General features: G+C 47.4%; 2 protein-coding genes across 7 annotated transcripts in view; both read right to left on the reverse strand.

Moving 5' to 3' along the window:
- Positions 1-6,933, reverse strand: part of GAB2 (GRB2 associated binding protein 2) — a 101,734-nt gene extending 94,801 nt beyond the window's left edge. The window contains exon 1 of the mRNA XM_062639159.1: positions 6,492-6,933. The gene's annotated coding sequence lies outside the window, so the exon portion shown is untranslated. The remainder of the gene's footprint in view (positions 1-6,491) is intronic.
- Positions 6,934-9,623: 2,690 nt separating this feature from the next.
- Positions 9,624-21,480, reverse strand: part of NARS2 (asparaginyl-tRNA synthetase 2, mitochondrial) — a 221,125-nt gene continuing 209,268 nt past the window's right edge. For all 6 annotated transcript variants that reach the window (XM_062639193.1, XM_062639188.1, XM_062639190.1 and 3 more), the window contains 3 exons: positions 20,433-20,530; positions 17,651-17,677; positions 9,624-10,424 (listed from right to left, as the gene is read on the reverse strand). In XM_062639193.1, the coding sequence (XP_062495177.1) occupies positions 10,280-10,424; positions 17,651-17,677; positions 20,433-20,530 (270 nt within the window). In that variant the 3' untranslated portion in view covers positions 9,624-10,279. The remainder of the gene's footprint in view (positions 10,425-17,650; positions 17,678-20,432; positions 20,531-21,480) is intronic.

The raw sequence follows: 21,480 nt of genomic DNA on the forward strand, positions 1-21,480 counted from the left end.
CAGGCAATGCTGCAGGCACGGGCACTGTTCTGGTTTAAGCATCAAGGCCACTTCATCCCTGTGTTTTTCCTGATGAGCCCAGAAGCTCTGTATGGAAAAGACTCCCTCTATGGACACTCTTTGGCACAATGCTGGGTGCCCAGGGCAAGCAACCAGAACCCGAGCGATGCTAAAACAAGCAGGGAGCCATCTTTGCCCATCCAACCCTGCTCTGCTCTCACATCCTTAGGCATTGCTTCAAAGAGCAGATGGTGCTCTGTGGTAGAGCAAATGAGCAATTATCCTCCTGACACCCTGCAAGGCCCATCCCCTCCCCATGGAAGAAGTTACTTCACCCCAAGCTAAGAGCTGTTGTCTGGCTTTTCAGCATAATGGGATGTAATTGAGTTTCGTTTGGTTGGGGCAGTAACTCTGAGGACTTTTCTAACTGCATTACTGTCAGCTCAATGGTCATGTGCTGTTATATCTGCTGGACAAAAACAGAAGCCAGAATAAAACCAGATGCTTTCCTCTCTACTCCTCCGTGCACCGACACCCCTTCAGGATATGAGCTTGCACGGTACAGTCAGGATAATGCTATTAGAAGAAGGAAGTCATTGCTGTCATATTACATCCAGGCCTCCCCTACAAAGTGTAGATGATGTAGAGTGTGTTTGTTTACAACTGCAGACCATGCACAGCTGAGGGATGAAGCGACTGGAGCATAAACCTGGGATGCACGTGAGCTTCGGGACATATAAATCTTATTCTTCTTACTGTACCAGTAGGGAAGCATGAGCAGGATGAATGGATGATGAGGGACTCCTCCCTCAGGTCCTATTTTTCCACTCTGCACCACCAGCTGAGAACAAGGAGTAGACAAAATGCTGTGTTTATAGGAGACTTAAAGCTCTACTACAGGTAGCTTATAGCTGAGAGAAACAGAGCCAAGCCAGGAGCTTATCCTGGAGAAGAGCAGGCTCCTTAAGGGAGACCTTAGAGCAGCTCCAGTGCCTAAAGGGGCTGCAGGAAAGCTGGAGATGGGCTTTGGCCAAGGGCTGTAGGGACAGGCCAAGGGGAATGGCTTGAACCTGCCAGAGGGGAGACTGAGCTGAGCTCTTAGGCAGAAGCTCTTCCCTGTGAGGGTGCTGAGGCGCTGGCACAGGGTGCCCAGAGAAGCTGTGGCTGCTCCATCCCTGGCAGTGTTCAAGGCCAGGTTGGACACAGGGGCTTGGAGCAAGCTGCTCTAGTGGAAGGGGTCCCTGCCCGTGGCAGGGGTTGGAGCTGGATGAGCTTTAAGGTCCCTTCCAACACAAACCATTCCATGATGCTGTGACTTTCAGACCCCCCCAGCTCCCACCAGCACTGAGTCAGGGCAGCCGCACATAAAAGCCTGTTCCCATTACACTGCAGGTCAACCTCTGCAAATGGCCTTTTCCAATGCCCCCACATCGCTGCGAGCTCCGACACACGGATCCCCTCCTGACACAGAATGAGGCCACGCAAATGGAGACGGAAACACGGCACTTGTTCAACAGTGAAAATGAACAGCGGAGTGAGGGGTGGAGGTGATAGGCTCCTGTGGTTTGAAAGCATTTGGAGGCATAGGAAGTGAACTGTATGCCTGGCTGAAGCGTCGATTGCGTTTTAGACAGACACCTCCTAAAAGTCAGGTCAGTTTTGAACTGCAGATTAACCATAAAGAGACCAAAGTGCGAAGAGACCTCTCCAAGATCAGCACCGAAGGATGCTCTCCAGCTCCCAAATGTTTCCGAGCAGCCGCCCTCACAGCTGAATGCTGCTAAGCTGTAGATGCAGCCATATGCATGCCTGGGTCTGGCCAGATGGCTGTTCCAAGTTTGTAATGATCTGGGAAATGAACACTTGATAATGTTGTATCTCAGAAGGGTTAGCACAAACTTTCTTCCTTTTTTCCATACCAGCACTGTTACAGATGGCATTAGATCTCAGCCAGGGACTGCAGTAACACAGTGCTAAACCCACCATGGTTTCGCATATAACGCAAGGCTGCACCAGGGCAGGTTTAGATGGAGCTGAGGAACAATTCCTGCCCCAGAGGGTGCTCAGGCATTGGAACAGGCTGCCCAGGGCAGGGCTGCAGTCACCGGCCCTGCAAGGGTTCACACCCCGTGGAGACGAGGCCTCAGTGCCATGGGGCAGTGGTGGCCTTGGCAGTGCTGGGAATGGTTGGACTGGGTGAGCTTAAAGGGCTTTCCCAGCCTGGTTGGTTCTGTGATTGTATGACACAATGCAATCCTGCCCAGCAAGTCACCCATCAAGTTTGTTAAGAAAGAGGCTCATGAAGTCCTTTAAATACTTGAACCCTAAATCTTGAACCTAACTTCCTAAATCACCCTGAACACTAGCAATTTACTAATACCATTAATAAGAATGGGATTGGAAGACTGAAATCACTGCAGAAACCAGGCCTTTGGATGTGATGTGCATGGTGATTCAGGTTCTGCGGGTGGCAAGGCTCAGACGTGCAGGGAGACCTGGGAAAGCAGCACCCAATGCCTGTGTACACACAGGCACCTATAGCACACCCTGCCCAGCACTTCAGCTGCTGCACGGAGCCCCTTCTCACACCTCTGACCCTGTGCACACGCTGCTGGGCAAGCCTGGACGTACACAGTGATTCATTGACACTAAACAACCGCAGAGGTCACTTCAAGTGCTTCATGGAGATGCCGTTGTGCGACTTGAACCTGCCACGACAAGGCAAAGCGATGCCAGCATGGCTGCAGAAGGCAAGCGCTCGCAGCTGCATCTCTAGAGGTGCAAACTGGCTATTGACTGAGCACTGATTGCCATTGCTCAGCGCAGAAATGGGAGAAACCTGCTCCTGACTCAGGCAGGGGAGCCTGGAAATCCATCCCTGATCCTCTCATGCTTCTCTCCATAGCCTCTGCCAAGCCCCTTTGTTGCTGACTTTCCACCTGGAGCATCCCAGCTATGTGAACAGCCCTGGCAGCACCAACACAGAGGTCAGTAGGCCTGGAAGCTGTCTATGGTGTGTGTCTGGCTGCCTCATGCGTGGATGGGCAGCCTGTGGCCATGCCTTCATCAACAGGCAGAAAACAGGAGATGTGTGTCTCAGCCAAGTATGGATCACAAGCCTGCTTCACACAGCTTAATCACAGCACTGAGTGCTTGGAGCCCAGGATCAACAAGGGGCCACAAAGATAGCACTGAGTTAATGCTCAAAAATCACTTTGGTGGGAAAGACACCATAAAAGCAGTATTACAAAACTGTTGTGCCTATGAAATACAACTATTTCTCCTTGTGGATGGAAATCTGGCTCTTATAGAAGTCATGGCAGAGAGTAGATAATAATGTGACACAGAAGCTTATAGAATCATGGAACCAACCAGGCTGGAAAAGCCCTTTAAGCTCACCCAGTCCAAGCATTCCCCAGCACTGCCAAGGCCACCACTGCCCCATGGCACTGAGGCCTCGTCTCCACGGGGTGTGAACCCTTGCAGGGCCGGTGACTGCAGCCCTGCCCTGGGCAGCCTGTTCCAATGCCTGAGCACCCTCTGGGGCAGGAATTGTTCCTCAGCTCCATCTAAACCTGCCCTGGTGCAGCTTGAGGCTGTTTCCTCTTGTCCCATCCCTTGTTCCTTGGGAGCAGAGCCCAGCCCCTCCTGGCTCCATCCTCCTGTCAGGCACTTGTAGGGAGCAATCAGGTCTCCCCTGAGCCTTGTGTATTGAGGCCACCTCCCAGACCACACTGATTTCTTCTGTGCATTTTGCATGATCAGTGCCTTCTGAACCTTGAGACCACCGCTCTTACAGGGCACACGGGTGTCAGCACATTAACCTGCTGAAGGCAGTAAGATAAAGAGCTACTGGTGAGGAGCAAAAGGAAGATCAGGCTTTGCAAAGAGAATTAAACACGTACTCTCTTGGCTGCCTCGAATTATTCAGGAATAAAAAATCAATTGTAGGAGTACTAAAGCTGAACAGCAGGAGTGCTGCCTCCGAAGGGCCTCGGGACATGTGGGAGAGATAAAAATCACTGAAGCACAGTCTAGGAGCTTAGAAATGCCAAAAATGCATTTGAATGCGGAGCACTTGCAAACATCCTGCCTGGCTCTTGGTCTGGCAGCGCACCCAAAGGCAAACAGAGGGAAGTCCTGTGGGGAGGTGCTGAGCAAAGAGTTGGGTGATTTGGGTCAGTTCATAGAATCCCAGAATCCCAGAACTGTTTGGGTTGAAGGGACCTTAAAGCTCATCCAGTTCCAACCCCTGCCACAGGCAGGGACCCCTTCCACTAGAGCAGCTTGCTCCAAGCCCCTGTGTCCAACCTGGCCTTGAACACTGCCAGGGATGGGGCAGCCACAGCTTCTCTGGGCACCCTGTGCCAGCGCCTCAGCACCCTCACAATAAAGAACTTCTTCTTTATCTCCAACCTGAACTTCCCGTTTCAGTTTGAACCCATCACCCCTTGTCCTGTCACTACAGTCCCTAATGAAGAGTCTCTCCCCAGCATCCTTGTAGCCGCCTTCAGACACTGGAAGCTGCTCTGAGGTCTCCACGCAGCTTCTCTTCTCCAGGCTGAACAGTCCCAACTTCCTCAGCCTGTCTCCATACAGGAGCTGCTCCAGCCCCTGAGCATCCTTGTGGCCTCCTCTGGACTTGTTCCAACAGTTCCATGTCCTTTTTATGTTGAGGACACCAGAACTGCACACAGTGCTCCAGGTGTGGGGTCTCCCCTTCACACAGCAGAGGGGCAGGATCCCCTCCCTGAGCTGCTGCTCACGCCCAGCACACGGGGGGGTTCTGGGCTCAAGCGCACACTGAAGCCAGGTAATGGGGAGCTTCTCCTCACCCAACACCCCAAGTCCTCCTCAGGGCTGCCCTGAATCACTTCTCCACCCAACCTGTAGCGGGTTCTGCCACATCTTTCAGTACCTTGGGCAAGCAGCTTAATTGCCCCATGCCTCAATTTCCTGCAGTAAAACAGTGTCAGCAGTAAGAGAAGCACAGATTCTGCAGTCATTTCATCCACGTTTCAACCATAACTCCAGACTGGTCTGGGTTGGAAGTGACCTTAAAAGCTCATCCACTTCCAACCCCCTCCCATGGGCAGGGACACCTTCCATTAGAGCAGCTTGCTCCAAGCCCCATCCAACCCACCCTTTAAATGGCCACACAGTCTTGCCCTACTCTTGCCCTTCATGTGAAAGCTCTCCCTTTCCAGCATCTTTGCCGAACACCTTGTGCAGCACACAGAGCCACAGCTGCAGGACAGATAATAACACGTTTCACAGCAGCAATAAAACAACGGGAGCCATAATTTCTTTGAACTTTGGGTCAAACTTGTTGTTAGCCAAGTCTGTAAGGACTCCTGTAATAAATTACATACGTCTCTTTATCGGCAGGACCATAAAGTAGAACTTTACAATCCTTCTGAAGGTCACGACTCTGCCACAAACAGTAAGAGGAGACAATAAATTCAACCCCAAGACCCCCATTTCTGTGGCTTTGGAAGCATTGGTTAGATCTGTGGAATGAGAACTTGGACAATCTTCATGCCAGCTCTTTTTTATTTCTCCTTTTGGACCCATCTCCCAGTTCACCCTAAACACAAGGCAGAGGTGAAAACAACAGCAAGAACGGCTGCTATTGCGCTCAGCAGCAGCAAAGCCACCTTTATCTCTATACACACATTTAATGGAAACAATGAGCAAAGTGTTTCTTGGCAAATTAGTGGCTTCTCTCCCCCCCCTTGAAGCAAAACACATCTATAAACTACTTCCAAAACAATCAATATGAGTCCAGCAAGCAAAACTGAACGTTTCCCATCAGCGCCTTGGCATTCCCTCAAACAAGGGATGCTTTAGAAATCACAACTACTACCAAAGAAACTGGAGGGAGGAGTGCTGAGATGGGCACCTTGCTGCTTTCACCTTTTCCCAAAGGCAGGTAATCCAGCTAAAATCCCTGCGCTGCTCTGTTGGCTTCTTAACATTTGGCCAAGAGATGCATCTTTTTGTCTGTGCTCCTACAGAAGCTGGTGCGACCGTCCAAGATCCAAACACTGCAATGTAAATCATAAGGGAGAGAAGAGCAATCTCTGTTATTAGCTTCAGAGCACGCGTTTGCTCTCCTGTGGATTTAAAAACGGGAAGACCGAGACACGGTGTTAGATCTGCAGGTAGTACTCTTTTAATTAAAACCAGAGGACTTTGGGATGCTTTGATCCTGAGCATAAGGATATTAAGTGAAGGGATTATCTGATACTCTTGAAGTGAAAACAAAGGTTTTCCCTCTAAACACTCTCCTGAGAGGCTGGCATTTGGTTATGCAAAGTTGATGGGATTGCTCTTTTGCTCCCAGCGGTGCTGCTCTCCCATCCCTCTGTCCTAACGTTGCAAAGCCACAGATGCGGTAATCAGTGATGCTGATTCTTTCCTCTGATGCTCACACTGAGGATAAACCTGCAAAGAGGCTTTGAGGAACTGGAACCTGAGGAGATACTCACCAAAGGGATGCTAGAAGAGGCCGTGCTGGTTACCTGGGCTGGAGAGCTGACCGCGTGCCGCACTGAGAACACCCCAGTGTAAGGCACTGCACTGGATGTTCAGGCTAAGAGAGGATTCCTGTGTGCAAAGAATAATGGCTTTTTATTTGAGGAAGTGTCAGTTTTGATGTGGCTTCAGCCTTTCCCACAGTGCAGGCTCTAAGAGAAGAAATAGCACAGAAACCTGCTTCCATCTGAGCAGTTCGCAGTGTGTTCCCCTGCCTACAGGTCCAAGAGCAGTGACCTCCCCTCTCCCTCCACATTCACTTCCGCTTCATTCCGGGAGAGGAGATCCGAAGGAAATACATGACATTCCACATGGAAATCCCAGGGAAAACACGTCGCATTCCTTGGCAATACCAGCCCCTGTTGTATATACAGAGCCCGAGGTGAACAATGCCAGCCTGGAGGGAGAGAGCAGCTCCCACTCTTGCTGAGTACCCAGAAATCAGGCTTCTCTCTCACAGGAACAAGTCTCAGTATGAACCCTAAGCAATATCATCACACACGTGGACCTCAGCCTCTCCCATCACTAGGAAAAACAAGGCATGTTTAAGGCTGTTTTCAAGACTGGACAACCCTTTCTTCTCCCTTCAGAGCCTGAATGTTCCTTTGGTTAGTTCTGGGGACAACCCTGCTCTCCTCCTGCTTATTCTGCCATATTATTATGGGTAGTTCTTTTCGGATGAGCTCTTAGACCCAAGGACAATGTCCCCTTAGCTCAACCCTGTCCGTCGGATCTCCAACTCACCAAATACCTTTGAATGAAACAGAAATACATGTAGAAGATGAGGGAGACTGCTCCTCTTGGACACCTAGTTGGAAACACATGAAGAATCACTCACAGTGCATTCTTGCTCCATCTTTCTTACCATATACCATCATAAACCTACCACCTACAAATCAAAGGTTCAACCTACTCCTGTCCTGCAGTGACCTCTTAGCAAGGCAAAGAATGAAGGGTGGATTATAGCAGTTCTTGGTTCTTGCAAGCTGCCACCTCCTATCGGGGCCTAACAACCACTGTTTGAAACAGCCCTGCCATCCTTCCCTGCGACTTGTGACTCATGACACATTGTCCTAAGATGTTTTGGTACCTTCAATTGTCTTCTCTACACCTTGTTTTTCACTTGTCCTTGGTTAGCCCCACCCTGCCCATCAGACCTGGCATCTGACAGCGGGATCAACAACCTCCTGCCGATGCCAAACCCAGCACTGCCAGCCCAGAGCTGCAGTGGGGATGAGAGCAGACTGAGCAGGGGATGGATTTGCCATCCATCCGCTCTGTTTTCAGAGATGGGCTTCCAGTTCAAGCACTCTCATTTACAGCAACTGTGGCAGAAGCAGTGACTAAGGATCTCAGTGAGGACACTGGCTCATCACACACAGTGTGGAAGGGGCTGTTTGGCAGCTGTACTCCTTCCACATCTTTCTGCTGAGAGAAGTAATTCCAAAACATAAAGGCAACAACATTTAAGACAACGCATTAAAGGGAGAGATGGTCCAAATGCAGGAAGACACTTGGGTGTCTGATGTAGGAACTCAATGGTTGAAAGGGAAGGCGGGCGCTTGAACTGTTTTGTGGAACCAGACTTACCAACTCAGCCTGGAGTTCAGCCTGGAGAAGAGAAGGTTCCTTAAGGGGAGACCTCAGAGCAGCTCCAGTGCCTAAAGGGGCTGCAGGAAAGCTGGAGAGGGGCTTGGGACAAGGACCTGTAGGGACAGGCCAAGGGGAATGGCTTTAACCTGCAGAGGGGAGACTGAGCTGAGCTCTTAGGCAGAAGCTCTTCCCTGTGAGGGTGCTGAGGTGCTGGCACAGGGTGCCCAGAAGAGCTGTGGCTGCCCCATCCCTGGCAGTGTTCAAGGCCAGGTTGGACACAAGGGCTTGGAGCAAGCTGCTCTAGTGGAAGGGGTCCCTGCCCGTGGCAGGGGTTGGAACTGGATGAGCTTTAAGGATCCTTCCAACCCAAACCATTCTATGATTCTATGAACCGTACCAGGCAACACAAACCAGCACATGCACAGTTAACACCTGCCTGATCAAGCAGACAGACAGAGGGCATACAAACCCAATCTCGATATGCAGGGGTTACCCCAGTGCAGGCAACAACCACCCCACAGTAATGACCTTGTGGTGATGTTGTCTGCAGGATCACATCACTCAAAAGCCCCAGCCTTGGACCAAACTGAAACGTGGCAGGTGCCACATGACATAAATATGTATTTTTAGGCACTCCAGGTGCAGTATTATCCAGCCTTACTCGAGAGAACTGTGACTGCAGCATCACCAGCGCAATGCTTGTTGATTACCCCTTTTCAATCTCTTTCATCTACTTGGAAAAGAAGTCTTCAAGGCTGCTCTGCAGCCACTTCACGTTGTATGTGCCAATTTACACAGCACATTGCTAACGTTCATTAGCAACAAAGCTGTCACCTTGCTTTTTCTTTCTATATATTGTTTATACTGCAGCAGGCTTGGGCTCCAGAGCGGTAAGCACTATGTAAATGTCCATGTGTTGGGTTGTGATAATTTGGAAGGGAAAAAGGATGCTGGAAACCCTCAGTTTAAGTCCCAAATAAACCACTGGTTTCCAATTGCCTTCGGCAAGTCACTTGATGTCCCCATAATCCTGTCTTCAAAACAGAAATGAGTATTTCTTTACCTGGCAGGGAAGCTGAGAGAATAAAGCCATTACAGACGGCAAGGAGTTCAGATCCTAGGGTGATAAGCAATTACTTAATACATATGCAATGCTTGGGAGCATATGCTGGTTGTTTCAAAATACAGACAGAACTTCTTGGTCTGATGAGCACACAAGAGGTTTTCTCAATAACCACAATAAAAAAAACAGAGCAACAAGAAAAACACCAATAAATTGCAAACTGGCTCTGGAGAGATGAATGAACTCTCATATAACTGAGTATTTCTTTGTGCCATGGACATGGGCTGTCTCAGGGACAGAAAACAGATACCTCCTGCAGAAGCTGGGTAACTACTTCGGGTATACAGAAAGGAAACATCTACCCAAGACAATGGAGAGAACACTATGATGCCAAGTGCTATGGTTTTAAAAGAGAAGAAATCATGCAGAGTTACAAAACAACCCAGCGTACATCTTTATTGATGATTCACAAACTCAGACATCATTCACCTAATTCACTCCAGTGGTTCCAATGTGGTGTTTTTCCTTGCTAGATTTGGCTGATTCTTCCAAGGTAAACAATATCTGCTTTCAACTCGGGGTGGGGACATTCATGCTTTACAGTAGCCGTTTCGCAAGAGCAAGTGCATCACAGCCATGGCAATACTTCCCAATTTTATAGCACTCAATCTTCAAAGCACCGTTCAGGCATTTAATGAATGCCTGTTACAACCTCACAGCATTCCTGGCTCCCAGTCCATTTTAGGTCACACCTCTTTATTAGTATTTCACATAAAACCCTCACTACTCCCAACAACGCTTATCCAGTACTCCCATGGCTTGTACTGGTCTCATGAGTATCTTAACCCTTTAGTTAAATGGGATTTATTAAAACTCCTGAAGCACACTGAGGACACAAACCGCTATTAAACGTGCTTCCATAATCTTACCAGAACACCTATTCTTTTCAATAAGCCTTTATTACATGGACCAAGAGTTGCACTGATACAAAAATGACCTTGATATCCCACTAACCCACACTTTGTCATACCTTGCCATGCTATACCCATTTAGCACACCAGCAGTTTTCTCCCCGTGAGTCAAGCGCTACAGGAGACAGGAGTGAGAAAACCTGGGGAAAGGAATGACATCTTTGATGTTGTCCACTCCCAGGATGTACTGCAGGTAGCGTTCAAAGCCCATGCCGAAGCCTCCGTGGGGAACTGAGCCGAACTTGCGGAGGTCTAGATACCTGTAATTTAAACACACAGTTACATTTGCAGCCTGCTGGAGAGGGGCTCTTCACCAGGGACTGTAGTGATAGGACAAGGGGTGATGGGTTTAAACTGAAACAGGAGATTTAGATTAGATATAAGGCAGAAGTTCTTAATGTGAGGGTGCTGAGGCACTGGAATGGGCTGCCCAGAGAAGTGGTGAATGCTCCATCCCCGGCAGTGTTCAAGGCCAGGTTGGACAGAGCCTTGGGTGCCATGGTTTAGTGTGAGGTCTCCCTGCCCATGGCAGGGCGTTGGAACTGGATGATCTTAAGGTCCTTTCCAACCCGAATCATTCTGTGATTCTATGTAATCAGAGTGAGCTTTTTATTGTGGGTTTTGCTTTTCATCCTCATCACTTCCCTCTGATCACTGTGGATTTCTGCCAGCACAGGTGGTGGCGGTCAGGGATGCGAAGAGAAGCAGCTCCCTGACAGGCACAACCGTGTTAGCAGAAGCCCTAAGTGCAAACACAGTTAAAGCAGCCCAGCTACGCTTTCCTAATACACCGGAGCCTGTCTTGGTTAGGAGCAAGAACTCACTTGTGAATGCTCCATCCCTGGTGGTGTTCAAGGCCAGGTTGGACAGAGCCTTGGGTGCCACGGTTTAGTGTGAGGTGTCCCTGCCCATGGCAGGGAGTTGGGACTGGGGGATCTTAAGGTCCTTTCCAACCCTAACTATGATTTTATGATTTGGGTACAAAGAACAGCTCTGCCCATACTGAAAGCATCTTGGTAAGTTTTAGGATCTAAAATACTCCCAGCAGAGGCACAAACCCCAGTTCCTGTAGAATCACAAAACATTTCCGTTGTTGCAGATGGGAGTTGCCTGCTTGGGTTTGTTTAGCTCTTGCCATGCTGGTGTGGAAATCTGCCCTACGCTAGTCTTTTTCTGTCTTCTTTTTAATAGTCAAAGTCATTTCCAGTAATTTCTCAGAAGACTAAACAGGTCTTGCTGTCCCCCCTTCAGATTTCCTTTTGTCTCTTAAGGTAATTACAATGGGGTTTTGTTGCTTTTTCCCTAATCACTCTTACGGATTGAGTCATTTATTTCCACAGTAAGTCAGCAAAAAATCTTGGACGTATCTTCTCCACAAAATGAGACCTGGAACAAGACATTTCATATTGGAGAACAGCATCTGAACAGCACAGGAAACTCAGAAAACATTTGGAAGCAGATATTCCAACTATATAGATGTCAACAAGACTATGATGGAGAAGAAGACTTCTCTGGAGAAGAAAAGCCTGCGTGGAGACCTCAGAGCGGCTTCCAGTGTCTGAAGGGGGCTACAAGGATGCTGGAGAGGGACTCTTCATCAGGGACTGCAGTGATAGGACAAGGGGTGATGGGTTCAAACTGAAACAGGGGAAGTTCAGGTTGGATATAAGGAAGAAGTTCTTTACTGTGAAGGTACTGAGGCACTGGCATAGGGTGCCCAAAGTGGTGAATGCTCCATCCCTGGCAGTGTTCAAGACCGGGCTGGATGGAGCCTTGGGTGCCATGGTTTAGTGTGAGGTGTCCCTGCCCATGGCAGGGGGGTTGGAACTGGATGATCTTAAGGTCCTTTCCAACCCAAACCATTCTACGATTCTATGATTCTTTAGAGTTCCCCATTTCCCAGCTGGACTGTGACTGCTGTGAACTATATTTGCAGCTATAAATTGTCACCAACAGTTTTATTTTAATAGGAGTGAAAAACATCTCAGTGGTTCTATTGATTTATGGGGCCACTTCTGAGCTTGCTGTGGCCACAAAGTTATTCTTTATATGAATGCCCTATAAAAAGGATTGAGTGACTCCAGATGCGTTACATGCTTCTAATCTTTGTGTGTATTTAATCATCCCAGTTTAAAGAAAGAGAAATCAAGTACACTGTAATATAAATGCAAATATATGTTTTACTACTTAGGCAGTGGAGTAGAGGGGGAGAAACACTGTGGAAAAATTGAAGATTGGATTGATTGCAGTAAATGGCTTCCCAGGTTTTAACTGCTGCTAATGAACTGTGAGGAAAAGAAGTATATTTGTGTGTATATATATATTAATATGTAAAACATACATTATTGTATGGCTTAAATATACATCTATTTAAGCATACTTGCTTGGATGTCAGAATTTTGTTGCCTTGAAGACTACATTTTAAGAGTGAGGTGGAGGTATGAAGACAGGCTGAGAAAGTTGGGGCTGTTCAGCCTGAAGAAGAGAGGATGCGTGGAGACCTCAGAGCAGCTTCCAGTATCTGAAGGGGGGCTACAAGGATGCTGGAAAGGGACTCTTCATCAGGGACTGGAGTGATAGGACAAGGGGTGATGGGTTCAAACTGAAACAGGGGGAGTTCAGGCTGGATATAAGGCAGAAGCTCTTACCTGTAAGGGTGCTGAGGCACTGGCACAGGGTGCCCAGAGAAGCTGTGGCTGCCCCATCCTTGGCAGTGTTCAAGGCCAGGTTGGACACAGGGGCTTGGAGTAACCTGCTCGAGTGGGAGGTGTCCCTGCCCATGGCAAGGGGTTGGAACTGGATGAGCTTTAAGGTCCTTTCCAACCCAAACCATTCTATGATTCTATGAAGTAATGCCACTGATCGACTCTACTTGTAAAATAAAACACTCTCCAATAAATTCTACATCTGCAAGAGATCGCCCTGCCAAGCTCAGTTTGACACTGTGCCTTTTATACCATATAGAATCATAGCATGGTTTGGGCTGAAAGGGACTTTACCATGAAATATTGTTTTCCTTTGCAGGTCATTAGCAGCAGTTAAACATCTGGGAAGCTGTATTTATTACACTCAATCCAGCCTTCAGGTGCTTTTGCCCCCAGTGGTTTTCCCCTCTACTGCCCAAGTAGTAAAACCAGAAGCAAACTTTGTAAAATCATAGAACTTCGTAATTCTTCCTACTAGCACTGACACAGACTTAGACTCTGAACTTAAACAGGGGAAGCTCAGGTGAGATTTAAGGAAGAAGTTCTTTACTGTGAGGGTGCTGAGGCACTGGAATGGGTTGCCCAAAGAAGTGGTAAATGCTCCATCCCTGGCAGCGTTCAAGGCCAGGTTGGACAGAGCCTTGGGTGACATGGTTTAGTGTGAGGTGTCCCTGCCCATGGCAGAGGGGTTGGAACTGGGTGATCTTAAGGTCCTTTCCAACCCTAACTATTCTATGGCTCTATAAAGTGCAGTTATGCCTATACTCCAAGTTGTGCAGCAGGCTTAAAAGTGAGAGATTCATAATCTTTTGAGGTCCCTTCCAATCTCTAGCATACTGTGATACTGTGAGTTTCCATTAATACACAGGAACTGCCCCTGGGGAGCTCCACTCAGCAGCTTCTCAAGGCTTGACAAGGAAGATGATGGGCAGATCTGATGCTGAGGGTGGTGGTGACTTGTGAAACAGGAAAGACCTCGTAAATGTGAGGGATGTGGGTGCTGGCCCTGGCAGATCAATCTGTACCAGCCCAGCAGTTCTGAGCAGAACTGGTGACAGCTCTGGCTGAAACCAGTCACACAAATAACAGCACAACCATTTCTGATGACGTTTGTAAGCATATCTCATCCTTTGCAAAGACAGTTGAGACTAAGCCCAGCATCCTTCCTCTCCCTTTTGCTGGCAGCAGAGTTTATAAAGTCATTCTAAGGAGATGAAATAACTCAGCTTCTTCCAGATGAACAATAATAATAAATTCTACCCTTTCTTATCCAGGGCTTTCATCTGTAGATCTCAAAGCACTCGGAGAAGCCATCCTGGCAAAAGGAGCAAAACAAAACCCATTAAAGCTAATGGAAAAAGTCCATTGAATTAAACATGCTGAGGATCAAGACTGTGAATCCTTTCTGATGACTGTGCTTAGAAGAAGGAAAAGAATTGAGAAATTTTCCATTCTTCCCAGATGAAAGAAAAAGTAACTGCCTGCAGATGATGAGAAAATTCCCTTTAGGACAGAAAATGCTCCCTGAGGTTTTCCTTCATTCAGCAGTCTCCAGACATTGGATGTTTCTCACCTCAAACACAGTCATGAACTAGTCTTGCTATTCCTCCTAATAGCTCATACTTAAGAGGAGAGCTGAGCCCTCTCTTGGCAACTGGGGGACTGTGGAGCATATTTCCACGGGGAAATAAGTTTCTGTGACCCCAGCTAGCCCCAGAACTCATATTCTGGACCTGGAGGTCTTCAGAGATTTGAATCTTACTGAAGTATGTGCTGCAACAACATCCCCCAGCAATGAATTCCAGGAGCTTGTTATGTGCCAAGTTAGAAGAGCATTTCCTTTCATCCTTTTAAAAACCTATACCCTTTTATCATCATCGCCAGCTCCTGTGCTGCATGGCAAAGCACTGTGAACATCAACACTCTCTTAGTGACCATTCATGAGCAGAGTGTATTCTCTTCGGTCTCCTTTCAAAACAAATCTTGATCTTTTGTGTAACCCCTTCGTTCTACTGAAGCCTCTGCAGCTGGTTGGGAAAAAGGAAAGCTGAAAGAATAAAGATATTGTGGTGCATGAAGTTTTATATCCTACTGGAAAATAATAGCTAATGAAAGGCTAATGAAAAACTACTTTGAAATGCCATTTGCAGGATCATTTTGTTGAGTGTTTCAGGACAAACATCACCAGGCTCTGATCCTGGGTTAAAGGCTGGCTTTTTTTTCAGGCTCTGCTACAACTTCTGGGGGATCCACAAAGAAAGCATTCAATCTAAAACACTCCCATTGGCATGAGAGGGTCTGGGCATGGTTTGGCTGGCTTTAGCACTGACTTTGTGCCTGCATCTGTATGGCCCAGCACAGCGCTCTGGTTTCTCCCCAAAGCAGGAGCAATAGGATTAGGAAGCTGCCAAGGACAGTGGTGGGCTACTCATCTTCACTGGGCTCTGGAGGACGTTAAAGGTAGACTGAGCTGAGCTCTTAGGCAGAAGCTCTTCCCTGTGAGGGTGCTGAGGCGCTGGCACAGGGTGCCCAGAGAAGCTGTGGCTGCCCCATCCCTGGCAGTGTTCAAGGCCAGGTTGGACACAGGGGCTTGGAGCAAGCTGCTCTAGTGGAAGGGGTCCCTGCCCATGGCAGGGGTTGGAACTGGGTGAGCTTTAAGATCCCTTCAACCCAAACCAGTCTGGGATTCTACAACATGAATGCTGTCACTGGCCATGGATTGCAAGTGGCTCACCAGTGATGCTGCTCCTGAAGTCCAACTCCTTCTTTCTACCCTGCCACATAAGGACCCAACGGAACACTCTGGCTTTAAAGGAAACTAGGAATTAAAGAGCCAAACACATCTCAATCTTCTCCATCTACAGCAGGAGCAAGGCCAAGACAACACAGTAATATAAACTGTAAGACAGCAGATAACACCTGGTCTGCCACTGTGTGCCTTTATCCGTGTTACACCAGAATATAAGGTACCTAGGCTGTAAAGGGCTCAGCATAAGGCCATCTTCTTCACTGATGTGCATGATGATAACCAGAGTGAGGAAATGGGTACCTTGCATGTAGAAAGACTGTCTAAAATGCTGCTCAAGCTGATGCTAGTGATGTTCATTACAAAGTACCTGCTCCATTATTGCTTGTGCTAAGCTGGCACCAGGAGGCTGCAAACAGGATCAGGTCCCCTGTTTACAAGGCAGTGAACTGAAGAAGATTCAGAGGAGTTTGACCATGTCCCTTTATCTACTTCTGAAAAGCTTTCTAAAAGATAAGGATGGGCAGAAGCACAACAGCATTTCACATCATCAGTTGCCTCTCTGCCCACTGATTCTTGCACAAACAACACTCCTGAAGCCGCCCTAGAAGTCAGCCTCCACAATATCCTCATGCTTAATGGGAGAAGAAAACAGGCAGAAACAGAGATATGGCAATATATAAGGGATATCAAAAGGGATAGCATCTCATACAGCAGACCACTATTAGTCAGCAAGTATTATACCGAAAAGGGAATGACTCAACTGTTCTTCAAGGAGTTTGAGAGCCAACTTTGGAGACTAAATTCAATCACTAAATTGGAGGAGATTAATCTCGGTCTCTCCTGCCACCTCCACTGAAAAGATGGATGCTGGCAAACCATCTCCCTGTTTTCTGGCTTAGTGTGGACTGTAGTCCAGAAGCATTCAGGATTAGTCCTCCTACCCTGCACCTCCCTAGCACATTAGACCCTACTATGTCAAGGAGTAACAACAGTATTTTCTGGGAACGTGCATCCTATGTAATGGAATGGAGGGAACAGAGAAGGAAAGAGTCTCCAAAACAAGATGACAGAAGGAAAGAGTTTCCAGAATGTGATGCAAAGGGGTGATGGGCAATGTTGTAATCTTCTCTTTTACAGGAAGCATGAGGCAGAGCTGTGCTATCCTAGTCATGCTGGAAGGCTCTTCCACTGAACACCAGGCTTCCTAAGGCTGTATCGCAGCATCTAACCACACAAGTGATCATCCCAGTTCAGGATAAGCCTTCCCTCAGATGAGGGAAGTGCTGTTTGCAAACAGATGACATAAAGGTCTGCCACGCACTGGGCTGCTCCCAAGTGATTCCATGTTGTGGAAATAGGAGAGTGAAGCATCTTACACTTACTCTGCTTTATTTCAAGGCAGCCTCCCTAATGAGCAATCCAAATACTGCAGACTAGTTGAATATACTCTTTTAAATCCAAACTTCTCCACAGTAGCTATTACAAAGTACATCCCAATAAACACTTGTCAAGAGGAACATTAGGATCCTTCTGTCATTTTAATAGGCTAACTTGTTAATTCAAAGGTTGAGCTGTCTCCTTTGCTGGACAGTTTTAATTGCTTCAACTGCTTTGCTAGGGAAGAGTTTTCCACCCAACTGCCCTGCCAATTGCAAAGGGAGTTATTCACAGAGCTGCTAAAGGTCACAGAGTGCTTGTGGTTCTCTAACCTGTTTATCTCATGCAACGGCGGTCAGAATCTATTCAACTCTGAACACAGCCTAATGATTTAATATCAAAAATCATTATGGGTTGCAAATTAATCCACTTCATGCAATACTGAAAGGAATGACCTGTGCTGTGAGTGGACAAATCAGGAAGACAAACTAAACAGCATTAGATTAAATGATGTTTAAAGGAACCGGCTGTTCCACTCGGACTAGCAGCGATGGCAACCGGGCCAAGAAATGTCCCCTCAAGAACAGGATCAACACAGTTGTTTAAAGAGTCTCAAAATAAGAAATAGAGCTTGAAGACCAAGACGGTGTCTTACCATTGGTAGGTATCTGCGAGTCCTAATCTGTGGAACAAAAAGAAAAGCCCTTGTAAGTTAAGGAACAGCAGAGATCCACACAAGCAGCACTTGCCTGGAAGAGAATGCTACAAGGAAAGGGAGGCTCTGATGATTAAACTCAGTCCAAAAAGGAAAGGCAGGAGATGAAGGGAAGACATGCTCAGTGGCTGGCAGTTCTGGTAATTAGCAGACAGTCTTGAACAGGTTCCCACCATGCTTCTTAAAACATGAAGTTTGTTTTGTCAACATACAGGGTCGATCCCAGCTTCATGCAAAGACTTGCGCATGCTCTTAACTTCAACCATATCACTAAACTCTGCTTCTGAATGTTTGGAGAGTTCAGGCCTGAATATTAAATATACAAAGACATGCAGCCAATAAAACCTCATTTGTGAGTGACTCAAAGCCTCTCCACGTGTGGCTACGTGGCTCCCCTCCCATAGTGCACGAACTCGCTGAACGTCTGCAGCTTTATTAATGTGGGTAACTGCTGTAAAGCTACTAAATAAAATAGGCTTTTCTCCAGGTGCCACCAGTGAACCCTCTCTCCTTTTCCTGCCTTGGCAGAACCAGAGCAAAGCTGGGCTTTTTCCTATTTCTCTGAACATGAACAGAAAACCCTGAGAGCAGAGACCAATTCTCTCATCTCCAGTGCACTGCAGCTGTCTCTGACTACAACTCGGAGAGCTACTGTATGAAGCGTGTACTAAGGAGACAAGAATCCTCCTGTTCTTTATTTCTCTGAGTTATGCTGGGTCTGCAAGAAGCAGAATTTAAAAGCTTCAACAAATTACTTGGGCTCAGCAGATCAGCTCCTGAGTACTCAAAACTGGGAAAAACATGTGAAAAGAGGTGTTACTTTTCCAGGTCATCCTCAATGCACAGCTGTACTTAAAGGTCACTCAAGACATGCCGAGTGTGAGGTGTCCCTGCCCATGGCAGGAGGATTGGAACTGAATGGTCTTAAGGTCCTTTCCAACTCAAACCATTCTGTGATTCCACGTGCAGCTTGAAACACTTCCTATGGCTTCCCTGACAAACAAGGAAGTCTGGCTTCAACTTCCACATAGACCCTTCCTCCAGCCCCACACCTCGAGGGCTGTAAATTCCAGATCTCACTGGCAAACACTGCAAGTACAAATGTGCAGCAGGCAACACCATACTTTGCTTCAGCTGAAGCATACCTGCTTTGGCAGAGTTTGCAAGGAGAACAGCAGGAAACACAGGGAATAATATCCTATACTACAGACTGAGAGCCAATGGTCTGGTGACTTTAATGGCCCTGCGCCTTTTGGATTCGTTATGCTGAAATGGATTTTGCTCTTCTCCATTGACTAGATCTCTCTTTGTGAGCACGTGGCTGAGTTAAGCAACAAATTTAGGGGGCCTACAGGGATGCTGGGGAGGGACTCTTCATTAGGGACTGCAGTGATAGGACAAGGGGTAATGGGTTCAAACTGAAACAGGGGAAGTTTAGATTGGATATAAGAAGAAGTTCTTTACTGTGAGGGTGCTGAGGCACTGGAATGGGTTGCCCAAGGAGGTTGTGAATGCTCCATCCCTGGCAGTGTTCAAGGCCAGGCTGGACAGAGCCCTGGGTGCCATGGTCTAGTGTGAGGTGTCCCTGCCCATGGCAGGGGGGTTGGAACTGGATGATCTTAAGGTCCTTTCCAACCCAAACCTTCTGTGATTCTATGATTCTATAAATTCATTCCCAGTGTGTAAATGGTGTGACTCTGGGATTAATCCTCCTCCCAGAACTGCTTTGCACAAATGTATGACTGGTCCAAATGGAAGCGTTCAAGGCCAGGTTGGACACAGGGGCTTGGAGCAAGCTGCTCTGGTGGAAGGTGTCCCTGCCCATGGCAGGGGGTTGGAACTGGATGAGCTTTAAGGATCCTTCCAACACAAATCATTCTGTGATCCTATGAATAGTTCTTTTGAACAATCAAGGAATCACAGAACAGTAAGGGTTGGAAAGGACCTTAAGATCCTCCAGTTCCAACCCCTGTGCCATGGGCAGGGACACCTCACACTAAACCATGTCACCCAAAATGACATGATTAATTGTCTATGGGACTAATTGTCTATGGAGAATTATTCCATCTATTATGTCAATTGTTGTTACCTAAACATCAGTTTTGATATTCTGACACTGAATTTAGCCCAAAATTACTTAAAGTCACATCACCCAGAATAAAGCAACAGGGAAGGAGCCTGTATGACACAGTACAAGTCCCAGGCTTCCCACAAAGCTATTAGTAAAGAACCATATTCTCTGAAATGATGGCACTGGGGCCAGCTGCATCACAGTGAGAGAAGCTTCTGACCAAGACTGCAGGTCCTCGGTTACACAATGTGATGACAAATATATCCAAGCTCTGCCTACGTGACAGCTTCCACCTTTGCAACCCAATCTCAGCCTCAAAAGCTGCGAAGGAAAGGCGAAAAGATGAAATGCCTCGCATCAGACCCTGATCCAGACAGTCCCAGCACATCTGAGGCATTCTGCTGCCTTAGCATAAAACAGACTTGTTCTCTGATGAGCTAAAGCAGAGAGGCAGTTTGCATACCTACAGCAGAAGCACAAGAACTTCATCAGTTTGTGATCACCTACTCAGTTAAACAGCTATCTCAAAGACAAAACCAGGCTGCCTTTAAATACCATCACTTGCCCTTCTGCCCCTGTCCTACCAGCCACTGAGGGCTGCTGAAACACTCTTGGTCAGGCCATCTCCTGGCATCTGTGGGTTTTCCATACCTCTGTAAGCGTGACTCCAGGAAGGGCAGTCGCTCCTCTCTCAAGCTGCCTCCACACAACTCCCCTACTCCTGGCACCAGGAGATCAACTGCTGCAACCTTGAAAGAAAGAAAACTGCTTCAAGCCACACCATACAGCCATACGTCTATGGCAGAAGTACAGCTGACACTGATGGTTGTTTGTAATTAGGTAAAGTACTTGCATGTGCTTGAAAAGTCTCTTGTTGACAGGGGAAGGCTGGGAGGGAACTTTACAGTGATAACCATCAGTAAGTCTGCAGAAAACCTAAATGAGTGCAGTGATGCTCCAGATTGAGGACATCTACAGCAGGCAGTATGAACTGAATCTCACCAGGTCGCTCTGGAGACAACCTATGTGTGTAGGCAAGCCTGTGCAGGGTATAAAGAACCCAGTAACAACTCAGAAGGAAGCAAAGACACACTGGCAGCTTTCCTGAAACCCTGACTCCCTTAGAGTTTAAGCTGCTCTGATGCTGCAACTTGTGTTTATCCACAGCTGCCCCCATTTCTTCAGCCAGCACTAATGGTAATGATACCAATGGATAAATGGTCCCAGGGTTACCACTTCTGCTGTTAGGTTTGGGCTGGCAGTTTCCTCTGTATTCTAGAGATACTTTGCGTATCCCATAGTTGAACTGCTGCTAGAATTAAAGCACTGAAGTACCACAGTGGTACAATGTGGGGTAGTTGCTCCTTTCAGCAGAAGCAATGCTTCCAGTTGTCTCAGTTCAACTGGGAATCACACCTTCAAAGCATGAGACTTGTGAAAAAAGAGCTTACTTCTTGTGCCCATCTGCTGTTTGAGGATTACATGGATGCCACATTTGGACGACAAGAGAATCATGGACTACTCACAGCCATGCAATTGTCAGCATTTCACCCAGTAGTGCAAAAGTTTACCAGGAAAATAAACTACGGCAAACTTCTCTTAAAGGACTTAAACAAAAACTGAACACTATCCAGCTCCTGAATCTTCCCCATCCTGTTGTTCCTGCTTTAAGGATTTAGTCTACAACAGGAAAAAGATT

This window comes from Pezoporus occidentalis, unplaced genomic scaffold (assembly GCF_034315485.1).
Source record: "Pezoporus occidentalis ecotype Australia unplaced genomic scaffold, CSIRO_AGI_Poc_V1 ctg6, whole genome shotgun sequence".
Taxonomy (NCBI): domain Eukaryota; kingdom Metazoa; phylum Chordata; class Aves; order Psittaciformes; family Psittacidae; genus Pezoporus; species Pezoporus occidentalis.